Source organism: Lagenorhynchus albirostris, chromosome 12, assembly GCF_949774975.1.
Source record: "Lagenorhynchus albirostris chromosome 12, mLagAlb1.1, whole genome shotgun sequence".
Lineage (NCBI taxonomy): Eukaryota > Metazoa > Chordata > Mammalia > Artiodactyla > Delphinidae > Lagenorhynchus > Lagenorhynchus albirostris.
In genome coordinates, this window is record NC_083106.1 from 87180621 (window position 1) to 87203478 (window position 22858).

The 22858-nt window shown below is 35.3% G+C and overlaps 1 protein-coding gene across 1 annotated transcript in view; it reads left to right on the forward strand.

The window, feature by feature from the left end:
• Positions 1 to 22858, forward strand: part of EYS (eyes shut homolog) — a 1671360-nt gene that overhangs the window by 1152453 nt on the left and 496049 nt on the right. Inside the window, exon 29 of the mRNA XM_060167756.1 lies at positions 3280 to 3509. Within this exon, the coding sequence (XP_060023739.1) occupies positions 3280 to 3509 (230 nt within the window). The remainder of the gene's footprint in view (positions 1 to 3279; positions 3510 to 22858) is intronic.

Here is a 22858-nt window from a genome sequence, read left to right on the forward strand (position 1 = left end):
AAGAAGTTCAATCTTTACAGTGCTGTTTATTTTAAAAACAATTTTGAAAACCCTGAGCCTTGATTTAGTTCTGAGCTCTCATACATTCATGATTTTTAGAATTAAAAAGAACTATAATTTTAGTGCTCCTTTTTCACATTGCTAATTATATTAATATGACTGTCATCAGGTTGTGCTTAATAAACATCCACATGTACTTTATATTTTTAATCTTTTATGTAAAAGTAAGTTAAAATTTAACAACCAGAACAAATATTTTGTTTCTTGTAAAATATATAATAAATTGAATAAATTTTATTTATTTTAATTCTAAATTCTAAAATAGGTAAATTCATGGCATAATTTATAACTAGTGAAAAAATACTGAAAGTCAAGGACTATTAAGAATAATATATCAGATATAAAATTTGATCCTAATAAGATAAAATGTATCTGGTTAATGCAGTTTTCAAATGTTGATTTATGATTCTGACATTTTAATTGATGGATCAATTGATAGTAATTACTTCTGTGTAATCAGGTAGCAACTTAAATGTGCAACACATTGATTTTTTCAGGTGAGACATGTGCTCCCTGAGCAGTTACAGTAGGAGAAAGAACTAGTGACATTTAATTCAGTCTAATTTATTCCTGAGAAAAATGTGATTGACTGCAGTTCATGAAGTCCACAGCAAGAGTTGGAGAAAATGGTGAAATCATTCAGAAACACTAAAACTAAAAATTAAATTAAAACAAGAAATGCTGAGTAATAAATCCCATGTAATTCAAATTAGCATTGCCATTTAACTTGACGGAAGTTACTTTATAGGGACAAACATATTGCGAGTACAAATGGGGAGAACTACACTAATCCAATAGAATGAAATCAGAGAAAGTTGATTGTAAAGTTACATCAAAGCTGTTAGATTTTATGTTATCTATAAAACTAAAAAGCTATGTAATGGAGTTATGAATTGACCCAAAGATAACCAAATTATTTTTACTTGTTATTTTTCTGGTGAGTGGAGTGATACATTGTATATTTACAAAAATGATTCAAATTCATTTATAAAATATTTATTGGAGAGCTTACTTGGGAACAAGCATTGTTAGGGATATGATGAAGAAAAGATCAGATTGCAGTCCAGAGCAGAAAGAAGAGAGTCAGGCTTAACAACTATAAAAATTAAAATATGGTTATGTTACCTTAAAAAAATGCACAACATAAGAGCTGTGAGTTGAGCTTTCAGTGTCTTACTGAGGACTACAGCCTGGGAGGCAGACTCTCAGCAAGCTCTGAGAAACTATTCAAAGAGGTAAGGGGGGAGCCAAGACATATATGTATTTTTCACTGGGAAAAAAATATGTAGTCAAACATCAGAAGATCACAGCTACTTACAAAGAACAGACACCTCAAATTAATGATTTTAGTGCTTTTCTGTGTATGGGAAGATGCAAGAATCCGGGCTCACTGAAATCTTTTCTTAAATGTGCATCCTAACTACCTAAGGCCAGTATGCAAAACACAGAATGCTTCCTGTTTTCTCCATCCTGAATTTCCTGAAAGGTGCAGTGTCAGTGGGCAACTGCAGTGGCGAATGTCTTGATCCTTGTAGAACTGGAACACGGGCAACGTTTTCTTTTCTTCACAGTTACAAACTATGATAAACAACATAAAGAAGAATTTCAGGTTGTAAAAGGACTGTAAAACAAAAGAAACTGACCTGCACATTAACATTATTTTCGTAAAATGTTTTTATGAATCATCTATTTCACTTTCCTCAGCTTTTTATCCCAGTAAGTTGACATATGAATACAAAGTAGACACAAAAATAACTGTCTCTAATTGTCACTCAGACAATTTTTTTGAACTGACTTCTTTTACCAAGATTTTATCTTTATAACAGTGTACAAAATAAAGATTTACTTAGATAGTTAAATTGTTGATTATTTTTATTGCAGCAAGATTTTTTACATTTAAAAGATAACTCTCAATGATTTTGTGAAGTGAAAATTTCAATTTGAAAAAGAATAGATATATGTATATGGATAACTGAATCACTTTGTTGTACAACTGAAGGTAACACATCGTTAATCAACTATAATATAAAATAAAAAGTTAAAAAATATTCAAAAGCACTGGTTCTCAAACAACACAAAACACTCAGGAGTACAGTGAAGACATTAATTCAACAAATACTTAATAAAGTCTCTACTAAGAATAGGGAATTCTGACAAAATGAGGAATCTGTGTGTGGAAGAAAAATGGAAAAAATAGTGACCAGTGTACATACAACCTAGTAGAAGTATGTACATAAAATAATAATACTACAAGCAGGTGGGAAATATTCTAGCAGTGGTACAATGACGTCATCGAATTTTAGAAAGGTGAGAAACATCAATTTCACCTTGGTGGGCTAAGAGCAACCAACAAGGCTGTGTTGAGGAAATGATGGAGATCTTGACTTGGCACGTTAGATGAAATATATACAGGAATAGAGGAACAACAATGCATAGAAAGTGGTTTGAACAAACTTCAAAAATTAGGAAAGCCCGGGTCTTTCAGGAATAGTAATCTCACTTGGTTTGAGAGAAGTTAAGGTACTTATTAGGAATCATGATAAAACAGGCTGGAAAGCAGAGAAGAATTCGATTATCAAGAGGCTTTGAATGTAAAAGTAAGGAATTTCAATTTACAGTAATTCAAAGGAAATTGGTTTCTGTTCATTAGTTTTTAGGAAGAAAAAAATTAAACTGGCAGTAAAATTGGTAAAAAAATGAGAGTCATTTGTAGCATATCTTTTGGTTAACTCCTAAAATGAATGAAAGTGACTTTGAAAAATACACATTGCTAGCAATCAAACTAGAAATAGTTCAAGTTCAAGCAGTTTTACCACTAAAATGTCACATGGCCTAAATTCTTCATCTTAGGCTCACATGGTTTAGAAGAGCTGAAGTAGAACTATGTTTAGCCCAAATTTGAATTATTTTACGTTAGAGAACTGACTCAGGCTTGTACAGGCCGATGCATTCAGGTTTCTCAGGACTTTGAGGAAATTAATGAGGCTTCTCAGAAGAAACAAGTATCTTGACTCCACGATTCCCCCACGGTCCCATTTGCAACATTTATAAATCCTACAATTGTAGAACAAACGTGACAATCCTATGTGCCCTCAGCTGAACCTTGGATGACTATTGGTTTTATCTCCCTCTTATTTTAAACCAAAGTTTCTGTTATTTCTATTTAAGTCCTGGCTCTTTTACTTATACTACTTTTTTCTGATCTGTTTACAAATCTAGATCCCAGGATTCTACCCCGTCAGCAACGTCTGCGTCTGTCCCTCCTTCTGGGGCCGCGGAAGGGGCCGGTTCCCCGGGGGCCTCACTCGTCCCCCGCGTGGCGCCGGCCACGTGCCAAGGGCGCGTGTGTCACCACGGGGGCACCTGCCGCACCGTCCTCCTCCCGGGGGGCGTCTTCTCCTTCCAGTGCGACTGTCCGCTCCATTTCACCGGCCGGTTCTGTGAACGAGGTAACCAATCTCCACTATCCCCGTGTATTTCCTTTTCAAAACTTCTCCAGAGGGTGGAAAACAATAGAAACCTATCATAAACACATTGATGGCTATTAGCACAAACAAGAAACATCTGTATAATTTTATTTAAAAACGCATTCTGATAGAACATTTTCAGTTCAGTATTGCAGAACCAACTATATATATATATATATTTTTTTTTTTTTTTTCATTAGAACTGCCATTCAGAGTACATTTGCAATCGCCACACAACATAGGAACTCAAATTCAAATGTAGTGCTATTTAGGGAGTTTCTTTAAAGTTATGGTGCATCCATCCTTTGTCACCATAGAAACAATTAAGTTCTAATTCACATTTTTATTGCTTAATTGTTAATCAAATCGCTTCTTTATATTTCAAAAGCAGATCCCTGTATTGAAGTTATTTTGGTGTTTAAGAAGAGTACATTATTTTTCTGATGCTTAAGAGTATGGTTTAGCATTAATTAAGCTATTGATGAATCAAAAGAAAATTCCCCTTTTGTCAACATCTAATGGCCTCCTAAGAGTGTCTCAGTTAATTAAAGCAGTGCTGGGCAAGACAGCCAGAAATGCCCCGGGCAGATGACTAAAGCATTAGGTCCTGAGGCAGCTGGCCTGTCCCTGCAGGAAGCCTGGAGAGTGTCATTCTGTTCTATGTAAAACTGACCACGAGTTCTAAATTGGGGGAGGGGTAGGGATTACTACTGGGTGATGATTCAGATGGCAGAGAATTTCACTGCTTCTCCGAAATTGTGTTAAATAACTCCTTTTTTAAATACCAAAATGTGGGACGTCCAAAAGAGAATTCAAAGGTATACGTATGTGTTATTCAGCTCTCCTTCCCAAACAATCTTGTGTGACTGCTATGAATGCGTTGCTGTTTAGCCAAAGAAGCAAGGAAGCACAATCAAAAGCACAGAAATGGAAACATGGTCTATTTTCATGTTCATTGTAAAAACGTGTCCTTAAAGTCTATTTTGTAACTGTAAAATGGTTTTGAAGACACATCACTATTGCTTGATTTTTGAGTGAATATTTTATATGTCTGCAAAATACCATGAGACATGCATGTTTTGCTGCCATCTGAGACCATTGGTATTACATACCGTGAGTGGACTTCTAGGGACATAATTTGGATGGTAAAGATCTTTTAGATCCACATGTAGAACTGAGAGGTTTTTTCTTTCTTTAATTTCACGGTAAGTAAAGCCTTAGCAAAATACCCTCCTTACCTTTCTTAAAATATACTCTGATATTTTAAGTTTTTTTTTAATCTGAATTTACTGACAGTGATGAATTTGATGTTGTGAAAACAGGGGTCCTCAGTTACGGAGTGTGTCCCTTGTCCCCCGTACGGGCCAAACCACAAGTCTTCCCACTGAGCTTCAGTCCTCTCCTCGGACTCCTCACTCTGTGGCTTTAACACCTCACACAGCGACCCATACTTCCCTCCAGAAAAAGAGAAACCTGGGTTTACCTGGAATTAAACCCCAGGATTGACTGAGGTTTGTTTGGTGTTTGGGTGGCAGAATGTAGGACACTGACCTCAGGAAAAGAAGTGGGGAACTCTGCTCTATATTCACTTTTAGGAATATTTCATTTTTTCCAACATTATTAAGCACTTTCTACCTTCTATATTTTAACTGTTTTTCCTGTTGATTTTGCAGTATTTTTTAAACTAATAAATTTTATGATAACATGGTGCTAAAACCAGATAATCTACCACAGAACATTTATTTCTAAGTGTATAGTCAGAAAGTGTGAACAAATAATCATTACCAATGAGACAATTGTTTTTTTTAAAGAAACTTTAAGTCAGTTATATCTGAGGTGTATGATACACTAAACAAAGTTCATGCAGTAGGACTCTTTAGATTATTAGATATCATAGTATTACCTATGATTTTATTGTTGTTCTTGCCTGTTGGGGAAATATTTCAGTATAAAACTTAGACTGTGATGAGATGTGCGTTTTTAGAATTGAGAATATTATTTCTAATTGTAAAAATTATACCTTTTCCCTTGTTCAACTCTTTTTTTTCTTGAAGTATAGTTCATTTATAGTATTGTGTTGGTTTTAGGTGTACAGCATAGTGATTCCGTTTTTTCTTTTGCAGATTATACTCCATTATAGGTCATTATAAGATATTGTGTATAACTTCCTGTGCTATACTGTAAATAATTGTTCCTTATATACATATTTATTTTTAACCATTTACCATCTAAATTCATGTTAAGTATCTTTCCTCTTTCAGTCATGAAGAAAGCCAAGAACAGGTTTGTGTTCTCAATCTAATGCTCTAAATATAAGTCATACTAGCATGCATCTTAGAACCCAGATCACAGATGAGGATTATTGCTTAAGGCCCATGATTCAGGAATCTGGTACCATAACGAGGCTTTTTATATATAGCATTCTCCAGGTTGGCCAGATGCACCATTTCTAAGCATAGATTTCAATAAATAGTATCGTATGCCAGCTTCAAAATATGTCAACTACCTGCTAAAAATCTTGCTTTGGATACACAGTCTCTAAATCTCTCTCTCTCTGTCTCTCTCTCTCTCTCCATATATATATTATATATATATATATATATATATATATATATATATCATATAACTTTATTCATTTATTGAAGAATAATTGATTTACAATGCCTTAGTTTCAGGTGTACAGCAAAGTGATTCAGTTTATATATACATATATATATATACAATTTTTAAGATTCTTTTCCCATATAGGTTATTACAAAATATTGAATATAGTTCCCTGTGCAATACAGTAGGTCCTTGTTATCTGTTTTATAGATAGTAGTGTGTATTCTCAAATTCCTAATTTATCCCTCCCCCCCCCAACCTCTCCCCTTTGGTAACCATAAGTTTGTTTTCTATGTCTTTGAGTCTGTTTCTGTTTTGTAAATAAGTTCATTTGTATCATATATTTTTTTAGATTCCACATATACGTGATAACATATCATATTTGTCATTCTCTGTCTGACTTACTTCACTTAGTATGATAATCTCTAGGTCCATCCGTGTTGCTGCAAATGGCATTCTTTCGTTCTTTTTTACTCTTAGTAATATTCCATCACATATGTGTACCACATCTTCTGTATCCATTCCTCTGTTGATGGACATTTATGTTGCTTCCATGTCTTGACTATTGTACACAGTGCTGCAATGAACATTGGGGTGCATGTGTGTTTTCAAATTATGGTTTTCTCTGGATATATGCCCAGGAGAGCTACCATATGATCCTATAATATATAATTTCTGAGAACTGTTGTCAGTATTAAAATGATTAGAATTTACAGATAGATTGCTATGAAAATGACTGCTTAAATGAGTCCCTTATTGAGCACATTCAACATCTAAACCATCCGAACTTCTGCTTTAGGAATGAAACTTGCATACTCTCATTGTGAAGAGTTCTGATTGACCAGACACTGTACTGGGTGCTTCATGCATCTTATTTCACTTAACCATCAGAGTAACCCAACCGAAGTCAGCTCTCTAAATGACCCCCATTTACAAATGAGAAATTGAAGGCCTCTAGCTGTTAAATTACTCCCTTTAGGTGGCACAGCTTGCACGTGGTGGAGATGAGATTAGAAGCCATCTCAGCAGACTCCACAATTCACATTTAACCACTGTGCTCTATTGCTACACTCGTTAGAAAATCAAATTTAATATGACATGGAATTTCTAATTTTTCTCACTCTTTCATGTTTATAAAAATGTATCTTTATGTCAGGGAAAAGAGAGTTTTCTTTAAAAAATCAAATTTCAAAAATCAGAAAAACAAAGAAGTTAATGTTAATCTAATAATTTTTCATGACCCACTTAAAATTAAGCTGAGAAGCATATTGGGTGATCTGAAAAGAATTGTAACTGAGTGGTAGTATTTTTCCATAATGATTTCAGTAAAACTATAATGTAGAAAGTAGATTAAGAATATTTGAATTTCAGAAAAATCTAGACATAGATGATGAAAGAACATGACTCTCTGAAAAAAATATATAATTGCAGAGTCATCTACCCGTAAAGATATTTTCAAAACTGATTTTTCTTCATAGCCTTGCTCCTTTTTCTTTCCAGTGCATACATTCCACCTGTAAGAGAATGTTAAATTATTTTATTTTAACAACCTTGATATTTCACAGCAAAATGGAGGTGCCAGTTAAGTGTGAGTTTTAACTAAAATAGCATTAGATTCAGCAACACAGAGAAAGGGTTTGCAGGGCTGTAGGACTCAGTACTAGTTCACCCATACACATATTTCCCATGTACTTGGCATTACATCCTGGGCGCTGCTTTATCAAATCACCTAATCACCTAATAACATTGACTTATAGAATCAGTTTGATTTAATATGTTCCTTTTTTTCCTCAACACATGCTATCTTAATTCATATTAGCTGAACCTCGTTGCCTGCTTTGTCATAATGATCCTGCCTCTCACCAGGGGAGACAGAAGAGCCTGTATTCTTGCTTTGTTTTAGATGGCTGTGTGCAGGCAGATGGCTGTCCCCTACTGTAAAGTTCAGAGTGACAGATTTAGAATATCAGTGCTTTGTGCTGCAGGAAAGCATGTGCCTCTGACTATTAATTGTAGGATTAACATTTGTAAACAGTCCCATACTTTTTAGTGTTCTATAAAACAGTTTTATAAATAGTGTAATAAAGGAGTATTTAAATGCCATACATTAAAACCAAGAAATCATTTATTTGATATCCTGTCTCTGTATGTTCTATATATGCTTAAAGGTCAGCTGCACTGAGTAAATTGCAAACGTAGAAATAAAAATGAGAGGTTTTACTAGGTGTTTCGTCTTGTTTGTTTTTTTTTTTGAAAAAAGACGGCCTGAATGTCTGCTTTGTTTTTACCGTAATCAGAACATATTTTAAAGGCATATTAGAGTAGTCTGAATGTATTTGTTAACTATAGTCAGGTAGCTGGATGTCAGATGTTCCAGAGCCAAGAAGGCAGAGATAGTCAGCATCTAATAACAATGATCTATCTCCCGGCCAGAGGACGGATGGTCTGCATCATCAGAGAAGGGCCAAGAAATGGGTGTTGGCCTTTTCAAACATAACATTCCTGTCTGAAAATCCATCTTTAAAAGCAGAGGGCAACGCTGCATATTTATCAGTAAATGGCAACTGCTGAAATATTAAGATGTTAAACTGAGAGTGAATGGGGATTGAAGTCAAGGGCAGAGGCTGACAGGAGACGAGACCACCTGTGGGCAGAGACAGAGGGTTCTGTTTTTGGAGCATGGGCAAGGGAAGGCCCCCATCTTCCCTGCCTTCGCACCACCAGTTGCTGCCATTCTCCACCATGAGCACCATGTTCAACTGGTAGAAAATGACAGCTCCCCCCTCATTCTGGTGCTGATAACTGTAAAAACTACATGTCCATCAATCTCTCTACTTACATTGGTAATAATCTAGAAATTTCCATCTAAGAAGAGGAGGGAAACATATACCCCTGTGTCCATCAAAAATGGATGACATTTATTTTATTTGTCTCCTTTATTGACTTAAATAGCATCCTTTAATTCCCTTACCATTCAACACATCCAATTAAAAAATCCTTAGTGGAACACCTATACATTAGTACCACACATGGAGTCAGTCATCAGAGGTGGTGTGAGGATCACATTTTTGTCTTTAAGTTTTCAAGTGGTTGTGAGCATGGAGGGTGGGTTGGGAGGATGCAAGGAAGGGAAGACAAGCCAGACACGCAGGTCAGCTACCATTCACTACTTACGAAGTCATAGAATGTCTCAGACTGCACTATACTATTAGTTAAAATAGTAAGCATTAAAAAGTCGTTTATTTAACAAACTCTAGAACACTCATTTTTGTCTCTCTTCTCTTAACTATCTGTGCTTATATTATCTGCCTCCTGCTAGATGAGAGGGTCTTTTAGACAGAACCCTGAAGCCTTACACACGATCTCTTCACTGATAGCTGCCAGATTTGTAATCCAGCTCTGACCTTTGTTGTATGTCAGACATGCATATTACACTTGTATGTCAAACAAGGCTTTTCACACAGAAATGGGCCATGACTCTTATAGAGAAGGTGTCTCTCATTCTTACACTAATATATTAATTCATTTACAAATTGTCAGATGAAGTCATTCATGCACATTTCTACCACACATTCTTTGCATATTTTTGATGTGCTAAGCACTGCCTCAAACACTGATCACACATTAGAGAATAAGATGGACATATTCCCTGCTCTCTCTTTGTCTTTTACAAGTAGTATAAACCAATCGAGAAGTAAATGTTCAAATATATAATTCCAATTGATATATAGACTCTGAAACAGAGTGCTGTAACAAAGAAGAATAGAGTGGGGTGAGGTGGGAGTGGAGAAAGACCCATTTAGAAATTTACAACAAGCAAATGTCATTCAATCTAAAATTAAAAATCAGAAGGTGCCAATCCTTTGAAAAACAGAGAAGAGAAAGTTCCAGACAAAGAGAATATTATGTTATCATGGAAATGAATATGTAAGAATGACTTTTTACCAGTTCTTTTTTTAAATAAAAACTGTAAGTACTAATAATTTTCTTAGTTAAAATTGGGACTGAAACAAATTAATGATAAAAGCAATTCCTTTAATTTCATGCATCTACTTATTCAAATTTGTAATGGGCCCATTGTTCCTGCTCTCAAGGAATTTAGCAAAGTTTTATGGTCAAATGCTATTTTTTAGCAATTACTGCAGTACACTCTTTCAAAGAAAACATTAAGCATTTCCATATAAGCATGTATTGCCAGATAGTTAAATGGATATAGTTTGTTGAATTCTAGCTTATTATTTGTCATTTTACCATTTTAAATAATGATAGAAAAGCCACACTAATGCTTTGGTATTATACTATTTACAGTGAAATAGTAAAGATTTGAAAGAAAGTTCTGTTTTATAGTTAACTAGAAGACATCAGTGCAAAGAACTGAAAGATTAAAAACTTGGAGGATATGAGAATAGACCAACAGCAAAAACAAAGGCTGATGTTGACCTGCCCTAAAATGTTACTACACAATGGCAAAATGGAAGAACTAGGATGCCAAAAGGTAATCAAGATTAAATCACATGGCCTCTGGGAGATTTATTTTCAGGCAAGTACACTCTTCAACATGTGATGTGCCTTTGGCAGGAAACAATTAATAGAACTTGTACTTAAGAGGTGCCATCATGACTTCACTCATAAATATAATTTTATTAATGAAACTGAGAACCATCTGAGCAAAAGAATTTATTCTTTAAACTGTCCTTGAAATACTAAATCCACTTCAATTGCTTTAATCTACTTTGCTAAGGTGTCTCTGTGGATATCTCTTTATTCTCCATCCTAGGATCGTAGATATGGATGTGAATAAATCTGAATAGGTAGAGAGAGAGATGGAAATCAAACCAGTCCTCACACATATGTCTGTCACCCTCTGTCTGTAGTGCCATTTGCTTCTGTGGATTAAAAATCAGGAATGGATGCTTTGGGTCATCTCAGTGCCTCTGGTAATTAACATCAGGTGCAGTGGTAACTAAGAAAGAAGAAGGAAACGCTAAACATTGCCAGTTCATACTTGGGACTTACCATGCTAAGCTCTTTTCCTGCACTTTCTCTTTCCATCATCACACTGACCCTGTGAGTCAGATAATACTTTATTAGTCAAAGTTATTTTTGTTTCCAAGTGATGGAAATCAACTCAATAAATAATAGCTTACATTTATTGTATGCTTAAGATGTGTTAGGCATTGTTCTTAATCTTAGCCTGTAGTGACTCACTTATTCCTCGTGAATGAGTATTATTTTGAAGTAAATACTATCCTCTCCCCATAATTCAGTAGAGAAAATGGATGCAGAGTGTTTAAGTAACTTGTCCATAGTTACTTAACCAGTAAATTTGGAATTGGGATTTGAATCCAAGTTCTTAAAACTATCCTTCCTGTCTGATCCAAGTTCATGTGAGCAAAGACAGAAAAATTTAGTTGTAAAAGCATAAAGGAGGAATATCATAGAACCCCAGAATGGGGATGCAGCGGTGTCACCAGAAAGAGACTAGAAGCAGGAACAAAAAGCATTCTGGGTGCATTCTGTACTGGAGTCATGTTTCACGTTCTCACCAGGTCCCAGCTGACAATGGTGTTTGAATCAACACGATAGGGTCCTTCCCCCATGGAAAGGCTGAATCTTGGATCGACCCAGGGGAAAAGACGCATGGCTAAGGTCACCACCCCTAGCCCAGTCACTCTGGCTAAAACTATGCTGTGCCAGCCTGGGTGCTGAAAGAGATCACAAAGCAGTGACCAAGAAGGAAGAATCATGATGGGCTTGGAATATGCCACAAAATGTGTAAACGGCAATCATCAGTATCCCCATCCTACTGAAGAAGAAACTGAGGCACAGAGAAAGTAATTTGCCTGGGTCATGCAGTGATGGACAAAGCCAGAACTCAAACCAAGGCTGGTTTGATGCCAAATAATTGTTCTTTTTACCACTCACTATACTTTTCTGTTTTAAAATCTCCATTAAGAGTATAGGGTATAAGCATTGGGCCAATGTCATCTATATTGACATAGTAATGAATTTAGTTCATTAAATGACCTGACTAGGCAGGTTACATTCAAGAATAATCTAATTTCCCCCAGCACCAATTTACGATGTTTTCTGCCAGATTTCTCTTTTTATTTTGAGACAATCTGGACACAGCCCATAGCTTTCAGGTCACTTGCAGGTATTAAAAAGTCTAATCCAATGTAACTAACTAATACAATTTCATTCCCATGCCCAGTTTGAAGTTGTCCACACCCTCTTGTCCCTCCTGTGGATACATCTCCTCCCTAAAACTAGAGCTTCCTCCCTAAAACTAGAGCTTCAAGGGTCCGCTCAAGGGTAGAAGAAATCGGGAGAAGTGTGAATTCTGATTCTTGAGCAGTAGCTGATGGGGACAGTGAATGCATTCTGTCACTGCAGGGGCATCAGTGACTTGTTGGTGATTCCCTGCAACACATTTCTCTGTGGTGGGCTGTGCACTCTCTCATATAGATTTGGAGGGTGATAATAACTGGACCAATTAGCCTCTTCTTAGTTTGTACTACAAAGATATGTTTAATACCATCTTCAGAAAGGGAGATAATTATCATGAGTTGCCTGCAGTTTGGAGACTTTAATAAAGTCCTCTTATAGATGCTGCTATATTAACATAAAGCTAGAGTACATTTTAATCAAGATGGAAAAGAATCCAATATCTAGGAATAATGGTATTTCTTCCTGCAGTTCTTTTCAAATATGTACACTGATGTATCCCTAGTAGCAGAGGAGATTCAACTCTACTCAAAAGGGTTCTAAGGACAAAACTGAATTCCAAAGGTCTTGGGAGTCTCTTGTTTCTTTAATCTTAAAAGTTGCATACTCTTTACATTCTACAGCATGTGCATTGTGATATAAAAAGGAAATGAAATCATCCTCCAGAAATTTTCATGTTTATCCTATGGCCACAAGCAACCTGATATGCTGATGCAGATTCCTGGAAACACATCTATCTGAGAAGAATAGATTTACTGAAAAAGGCAGTAGGGTGGGAGTGAGAAGATGTGGAATCCTTCTCAGCCCAGCCCTTAATTGGCTATGCAGAATTAGGGGAATCATGACTCTTTTGACCTTTAGGTTCTCTACCTTAAGAGTGGCAGAGTTAGAATTAACTTGCAAGCCCCTTTCAGCTTTAAAATATACTGACACCATATTGCTCTCTAACATGAAACTGTTACTGAGTCCAAGCTCATACTGCTCACCACACAACAATAAATTGAGAGACATGGTGTTGGGGCAGGGAATAGTGACTTTATTCGGAAAACCAGCAGACTGAGAAGATGGTGGACTAGTGTCCCAAAGAACCATCTTACCTGAGTTAGAATCCAGGCTTCTTTTATACTAAAAGGGGAGGGGATAGGGTCAAACATTTCCTGGTTCTGGTCAAACTCTGGAGGGGATGTGTTAATTTCTTCTTTCCTGCAGCCATTCACAGGTAGGCCTGGTCAGGATGTTGTCTGTGAGCTAAACAAAGTTATTTTAGCTTAATGCTTATTACACGGGAGGCAGGGTTCCCTAAGGTGGGCCATTATGTATAATTTAAGCTTTTGGCAACATCCCCTTAGTGGTTAACTTGCAGCAAAAGCAATAGAATACAAAGGTTAAAGTAAAAGAAACAGATCCAATATGGAGTCGGATTTATTCTTCCCTAGTGCAAAACCTCTGGGGTTCAATTTAGCCATTGCTGTGGACTTGGGACTAAGAGGAAGCCTCTTCACCTTGCCTGGAGAGCTTGCTGGTCAGGCTCTTTTCCTACTTTGCTCTCCAGTTGTTACATGATGAGTTCCCAGAGAAGGAGAATCCTAGAAAGAGATTATAAAGCAGGAGTTTTATTAAGGGAGCACTTTTAAGATCTACACACATAGGGAAAAGAAGGCAGCTGGATTTGACAGCAAGTTCTTCACAACATCTGCCCCACCAATATCCTTCTGCATCCTCTAAGGTTCAACCATGAGCTACCCTGGTCTTTTCCAGCCTAGAAATTCTAAAATTGTCTTCTCTTTTGTGCTTCTCTGACATTACTCACACACAGAGCAATTTCTGAAAAACAAAGGACTTTGGGAGAAAGGATGCTGTTTGGAGTTGTAGGGAATATCTTGAAGTCCATAGTTTCACTTATTTTTTTATTTCTAATTAGGAGACTTGGTTTCCCTCATGGAGTGAGAGAATGTGATTTCTTTCGACATGTCATTGCCTGAGGTTCCCTCATTGACACCCAGGGGTTTCACTCATCTGGATCCATGACAGACTTCTTTTCCAAATGATCTGTGCTTGGTTTTTCTTCCAAATTCATCTCCTTTTCTGACACACATTGCCCTCCATGATCTGATGCCTGCCTGCTTCTCTGGCTTTGTTTTCCTCCAACCTCAAGCCATTCAAAATTTTAATCCAGTCATGCTGAGGGATTTGTAATTTCCCGGCCTTTCCTTTCCTCTCATGTGTCATGCCCCATGCCTTCCGATGTTCCATGTGGAATATCCTTCTTGTTCTGGTTAGCTGCTTTTCTTCCTTAAAGACTTGGGCCAATTATTATTTTCTCTGGGAAGCTGTCTTCTGTGATTCACATTCCAACCTGCTTTTGTTTCCACTCTACTTTCCCATAATATCTTGTGCCTTTTCCTATTGTTGTATTTACAGACTTTATTTTCATAGTATATTTACTTGCATCTCCCTCCTAGATAGGAAAATATCAAGTAAAGTGAGTGTTTTCATTTATGTCTTTCTAACCCAGACATCTAGCATAACATGTGAGATATAAAAGGAAATCATATATTTTTGTTTAATTTAAAGAAAACTATTTTTTAAATAACTGAATAGCTATTTAAGTAAATAATATGATATTTAGGAAAAAATATAAAACTTGCTTCTCTCTATAGCAAAGTCTCAATCCCTGACATTTTTCCTACCCAAACTAGTTTTGAATTTGAACAGTTTTCAAATTTTATATTCATTTCAATCTGTGCCTGAAGACAGCCCTTCTAACGTGGGTTGTTAAAGAACTCTTCAGAACACTTACATTTACTCTTCTTTTGTAGATAAAGTCTAAACTATTTAGACTATGATATTTACAAACATGCTTGAAGTAAAACTAACACAAAGTTTCCAGGATGTGTCTTCCCTATGACTATCACAGGATTTAAAACATGGCAACACAAGTGCTAGATGAAACACTTTTGGTATATCACTGAACCTTTGCTATAATTCCTTGTCCTGAATAAATTGAAAATAACCCTTAATTTTCAAAAGTATTTCATAAATATGTACTACTTTCAAAAAATTTAAGCAGTTCAACTAAATTTTGAGCTCAGAGTATCATAAACCACAGAAGATTATCCTCTAGTGATTTCTATAATAGAATTCAGAAGAAAGAAAATGGAATGAATTGCAATCTTGAATTAGAATGGAAGTCTAATATCGACAATGTAAATTTTCTAAAAGTTTTTGAGAAATTTTACTTGTTATTTCTATCATGTTGGCATCATTACACACACGTATCACATGCATATCAAATGGCACATTACACCAGAACTCTTGTATTACACTTATACCTCTTATGTTGAGAAGGTCTTTTTTATCATATCTAATTATGTGGGAATAATGATATTCCCATGCTTATGATTTTCTATGATACTGTATCATATTTACTTAACCACATCTTGCAGGTCTGTATCAGTATGTATACAGTGGGTACAGACTCTGGAATACCTGGAAGTATGTCATACAGAGTATGCACTGTCACACAGAGTGATGTAGTTACATTTCTTTCTAGGATGTAAAAGAAAACGATGACTTTAATTAGATGCACTTCAATGACACCACAAAACAACTGTTAAAGTTTTCTATGGTTTGAGCTTTTCTGAAAAATGTTTTTTGCTTTTTCACAAATTTCTAACACCTGGTTTAAGAAGGAATCTAAAAGTCCTATCTGCTATGGATTCCCATGTGCAGCACATGACATTTTCTTGGCATAAAAAGCAAAACAGCCACTTAAAATTAGTTCCCTTATTCAAATTAGTATGTGCTGGGCCAAAACTGTGTCTGGAAAGAACCTGTACTCTATTAACATATGGGGAAAGGCAAAGAATGAAAACAAAAGCAAAAGAAGGCTGAGTTTTTTCTCTTACACATTGAGTTTATATACTTTTCTGTTTCTTTACTAGATAGAAACTTGAAAACTATACACATTTTCACGTTAAATTGATTTATAATTCACTTTTTGTAGCGGTGATAAAAAGGCATTATGTATGAATATCCAAAAAGATTACTGTGCAATCACTTGAAAATAGTCAACATTGAGAATTGCTAAAAATGATGAATGTGTGACTCTGGACACAATTAGAGTTTGTGAAATCAACCATACCATTGTTCAGATGTTTGAACATATGTTTGAAAGCCCAAAGCATAGCCGTATAGAATCATTCCCTATTTTAGAGCAATGTTCCCTTCATTTTAATCCATTTGTATTATTAAAAAAAGATGTAATCCACATATATCAGGTTAATTTGCATTTAGATCACTTGAAATGCTGTCTTTTAAAATGCCTTCTGACGTTTCACTATTTATATATTTTAAGGCATTAACATATCACAGTAATGCTTCATACATCTCTAGATTAGAGTGTTATGCTTCTGCTTTTTAACTCAAAGCCAGAAACTCTGGTGGTAATTGTGACCCTCATGTAAATGCTATTTACTCTATTCCTATACAGGTTTTTAATCACATTCAATAATTATAGTCATTTATATTAATTTACAAATATAATACGTATCCGGTCTTGTACATACCATGCTGATCCATTTCTTATTCTGATCCATCCTGTTCCACATCACTATTCACATTGCTTTGAAATTACATATTTGCCAAAATCTCTGCTAGTGAATATTTTTTCATCTATCCTTAAAGTAGAGACTTGGACAGTTTTGCTCTTATTTACCATTCCAAATTTAACCTTCCAAAATTATATGACATTTTCAAACTTTAGAAAAGATTCCTTTCTATTCAAACACACTCTGCAAAACACATTTCACAAGTATAGTTCTGTACATAGTTGTGATGGAGTAAATAAAGTAAGTCACTTTCACTTTAGGGAAGAAAATAATGTCATTAATTGTCAAGTCCCTCTCTCTCTGGTCATTTCTTGTCTATCACTATCAATTTTACACTGATCAGACCATTTAAACTTTACAATGGTCCTTAGCTGTCTCTAGAGATTTAGGCCCCCTTTCATGTGCTTTATATGATCTTTTTCATGATCTTTATCCAAGATCTTTGGACTTTTTAAATGAGTCCAAAGACAAAGGCCTATGACCTCTCAATAACAGTCTCTCTAGACTTAACTTTAGATTATTTGTCTGACAATGCCTTTGGGCAAACTGTTCAACCAGCTGTAGATACAAAATATTACCAGCGCATTCACATATATCTGCAAACATAAGAGTTGCCGGATAAAATACAAGATTCCCAGTGAGGTTTAAATTTCAGAAAAATAGTGAATAATTTTTAGTATAAGTATGTTCCAAATACTGCATGGGGCATACTAGTCCCAAAAATATTTTGTTTATCTGAAATTCAACTTTAAATGCATTTTATTGGATAACTCGGGCAACACTGCAGTCATCAAGGGGATTATGCCCTAAAAACATAGCCTATTAGAGTGGCAAGAAACTTTACAAGTAGTTTAGTTCAGGGGTCAGGAAACTTTTTCTATAAAGGGCCAGACAGTAAATATTTTAGGTTTTCTGGGCCACATAGGGTCTCTTTCATGTATTTTTCCCTTCTTTTTTTTTAAAAACAACTTTTCAAAGATGTAAAAAATCACTCACAGCTTATAAGTTGTATAAAAGTAGGCTGTGGACTGGATTTGACCCAATGCCATGCTCTGCCAACTCCTGGTTCAGGTCATCACCTCTAATTTTACACGAGCTTCAAATGTTTCGTTAAAAGCAAGAACTGGTGTTTGCATCATCTTTCCTTGATCTGCTTACAACCGTCAATCAGCACGAGTTGTTAAGGAAAGGTCTATATTCTCACAAAACATCTGGCTGAAAATGTTTCTGGTGTTTGTCCAAATATGGAAATCTTCTGAAATTCATACATTCTCCCTTTTGGTACAAGGTTTGCATATCTCCAGTCTTCTGTCTCCCCAACTTCTATTCACCCCCAAAAAATTGGAGCTTGACTAATGAATTATGAACTTGACTAACTAGTTATGAACTTGACTCTCAACTTAAGGTAATTGAAAAAGCACTAGATTCTAGTCCAGATGGATAACTTCATATAAATCATTAATAACTTTCCCAAACATAATATAAGCATTCAACACTTTTTAAAATGTTTATTAGGCATTCCCTACATACCACTATACGAGTTTACAAATGTAAAAATAAAGATAAAATATTGTGTACTCAGGACTCCTTTCTTTCCACCACTCCCATTTGGTCTGTACTAGTTTGATCTCTTAGCCACTGAATTCTTAGATCTGTATTCAAACTTAGATACCTATCTAAGGCTGACATCACAACCTTCCCAAATTTCTTTGAGTGGTTATCCTACCTACTTTTGATTTTGCATATATATTCTGCTTCAGGTAAATCTTTTTCCTTCCTTCAACGTCTTCCCAAGAAATGTGATTTAAGCAGAAGAGAGCTATGTAGGCACGCCAAGCTCAGTGACTATGTTTGCTAAATGAATGCGGACATCAACAGATATTTTAAAACTTTTGTAAGATTTATTATTGTTGTTAACATTGATTTTGGTGTTACTGTTTTTCTTCTTGTTAAGCCTACAGGTGTAAACTCCTCTAAACTAATGAGTAGCTCTTGCTGTATTACCAATAAATTGAACTTAAAGTTCTATTTACAGTGCTTTTCTACCCTCTTCGGTTTTAAATATGTTCCTCCCCAAGAAGAATTAGAATCAAAACAAGCATCATGCTTTCCTAGTGATCTCTTAATACTATGTTAAGTAGTAATTTATCCAATCCTAAGGATAGATAGAAAGATAGCTTTAATTATAAATATATGTATGTGTATATACATATATACATGTGCATTTTTAACATATGCATAACAGATTTAAATTCTTCCTGTTTAAAATATTAGCAGTTGGTCACATTTATTTTAAATTTTTATCTTCTGGAAATTATTTTTCTGTTTGTTCTAATTTTTCTTTTCATTCTTGATTATATATCTTGTCATCCATCTTCCATACATGACTTTTTAAAAATCCTAGCTCATCATTAAATTATTTGGATAGTCCTGCTGTGTAATTATGTACATCCAGATTTTCTCTTTAGGTAATATTATTTGCAACTGCACAGTGGCAATTTAACTCACTAATTTTTTAAAATTTATCTTGAGCGGTATTATTTTTAAGAGGATTAAACAATATCATGTCTATTTGATAGTATGTACATATATTATAAATTACAAAAGGCTATACATATATATGTACATATATAAATTAGATCAATTTTATTTAGCAAGACTTCAGCTAAGGAGAAGAGAGGGTGCACGGGGATCAAAAGCAGCCTTCATCAGCTGAGGGACTGACACACGGAAGACTGAGGGTAGTTGAGGTCTCCCCATTGGAGCTGTGGGGTCATGTCAGGGGCAGCCAGAACTAACATGGCATTTATTACCCAGTGAGAAAGTTATTTTCCTATCAATTGTCTTTTGAGCCTTCAGATTATCTAAAAGCTCAGTTTGGTGCTGGTATATCTTTAGCATGTCTATATTTGCCAATTGTTTTTTCTCAGATTTGGAACCTTGGGGGAAGATAAAAGGTCAATCTAGATATGAATCATTGGTATCATTTTTATAGATACTGTTGTGGACTGAATTGTCTCCCTGCAAAATTCATGTGTTGAATTCCCAAGTCTTACTACTTCACAATGTGACTGTATTTGGAGATCTGGCCTCTAAAGAAGTAATTAAGCATAATGTCCACCAGGTCATCCATGTTGTCACAAATGGTAGGACTTCCTTCTTTCGTAAAGCTGAATAATATTTATATGCAATATATATCTATATGGCTGAAATGTATGTATACATATATATGTATGTGTGTGTGTGTGTGTATATATATATATATATATATATATATATATATAAATTTTTCTTTATCCATTTATCTGTTAACACTTAGGTTGTTTCCATATCTTGGCTACTATGAATAATGTTATATTGAACATCCGAGGGAAGATATCTCTTTGAGATAGCTATTTTATTAACTTTGGACATACCCAGAATTGGAATTGTTGGATCATATGGTCATTCTATTTTTAATTTTTTGGGGAGCTACCAAACTGTTTTCCACAGTGGCTGTACCAATTTACATTCCCACCAAGAGTGCACAAGGGTTCCTTTTTCTCCACATCCTCACCAAAACTTGTTATCTTTTGATGTTTTGCTAACAGCCATCCTAACAGGTTTGGGGTGAGATCTCATTGTGGTTTTGATTTGTATTTCCTTGGTGATTAGTGACATTGAGCATTTTTCATATACCTATTGACCAGTTGTGTGTCTTCTTTGTACAGTATAGTGACTGTAGTATTATATACTTAAAATTTACTGAAAGAGTAGATCTCAAGTGCTCTTACCACACAAAAAATGTAACTACGTTAAGTGGTGGATATGTTAATTCGTTTGATTGTGGTAATCATTTCTTAAAGTGAACATATACCAAAACATCACATTGCACACATTAAATTCACACAATTTTTATTTGTCAACCATACCTCAGTAAAGTTGGAAAAATTTTTTGATTAAAAAGAGAGAAGATTAAGTTAAAAGAAGATCATTAGGGTGTGTCCTAATCCAATCTGACTGGGGTCCTCACAAAAAGGGAAAATTTAGACACAAATGGAGGCACGTGCTAGAACACAGGGTCTACTTGAGGACACAGTGACAAGACAGCAGTCTGCAAGCCAATGAGAGAGGCCTTAGAAGAAACCAAACCTACCCATAACTTTAGATGCATTTCCTCCCCAAACAGTGATAAAATACACTCTTGTTTAAACCACTCAGGTCTGTGGTATTTATTATGGCAGCCCTAGCAAATTAATATAATTTTCATCCAATTTTGAAAATGTTAATATATCCACTTACCATAGTGTTATAAGTCTACCTTTTAAAAATAAATTAGCTTATATAAAAAGGTAAAGAATAAATACAAATAGTTAATAGTAGTGCTGATCAGCTTGAAATGTAGGATATAGAGAAAACGAGTTGCAATCTCCACAATGGGAACACCAGAATTTACAGTTAGATTAGGAAAAGTGTGATTAAACTGACGAAAGATGAAGGGGTTATCAAACAGGCAAGCAGCGTAAGGAAATCATCCAGGAAGTCAAAGGAGAGAGATTCAGGACTCTGGACATTTTCATGGGGTAAAGCACGAAGATCAAAAAAATAATGGTTTAGAAAAAAACATTGGATTTGGCATTAAAAAACAGAGCCATGACCACAGTTCCAAGAGGTGAACTGAAAAGAGGTTGAGACAGTGCTTTTGCAGAAATGGCAGAACCCGGGCAGTAGCTGAAGGCAGAAGGGGGATCTAGGAAAGATTTTTAATTTAAGAACAAGAGGTGTAGCTCTTAAAAGCAGAAGGGAAGGGGCTAATACGGAGAATTTTTTTGTTAAAAAAAAGAAAACAGTGGTATTGGAGAGGTGAGATCCTGAAGAAATATGGAAGAAAGAATAGAATTGAGACTAGCATAGAAAGCCTGGTAGCAGAAAGTGAAATGGAGGTAAAGTATGAACGACATTTAAGATTGCATGTTGTTGATCGCAAACATATGAATATGCATTACTGGAAGAACTGAGAATTGTATCTACAGTTATGATATGAGGAATTCTGTTTGTGATTGGATCAATGACAACGGATGTTTCAGCTTAATCAATTCTCAGGGTCTGTGGGAGAGGAGAGGATTAATGCTGATTACATAATCACAACACACACGCAAGAATGATAGAAGATTGTCACAGAGCGATGATGAGGTGGAACATACGGACAAACACTGCTGAGCTGAAAGTCATGTCTTTCAGATAACAAAATGAGCTAGCTGATGAGAAGTCATTTTAATACCCAGCCTCTCCCCAACAGCTCTCCATGGCTCACATGTTTCTCAATCAGAGAATGACAGAATAATCTCAAGATCTCCACATGTTTTCATCAGTTGTAAAAAACAATATTTGAAATTTATCAAAAATCTGACATCTGGGCAAAACTTTGATGAATTCTGCCTGTTTTCTAGAATAGTCCATTTTCTTCCCTTTACCTTCTCACATCTCCCCAAGCTCCATACAGACTCTGTCAGAGGAGGTTGAGATGTTTAAGTAGCGAGTGTGTAAATGCTCCCTATCTTAATCAGACACTATCAGTGACATTAACTGTATTTAATAAAAAACATATGACAGACAATTCCTTGTTTAAGTATTCATTATTTGAGTGCTCTATAATCTGTGTTCCCACATTCAGGGTAGCATAAGACAGTTAAGTTTATCACGGTATAAAAATGTTCACTGTTAACATGATTACCCACTTATTCTTCCTTCCTGAATACGATTCATGACCAATCAGAATCACATCTTTGGATGCTGTAATTCTTCTCTCTGATTTTCACAAAATGTAAAATTAATGATAAGAAATTGATTTTGAAGTAAAGTTGCAAATACGACAAGTACAGGAGTCCATAAAGTCACTTATTACATTAA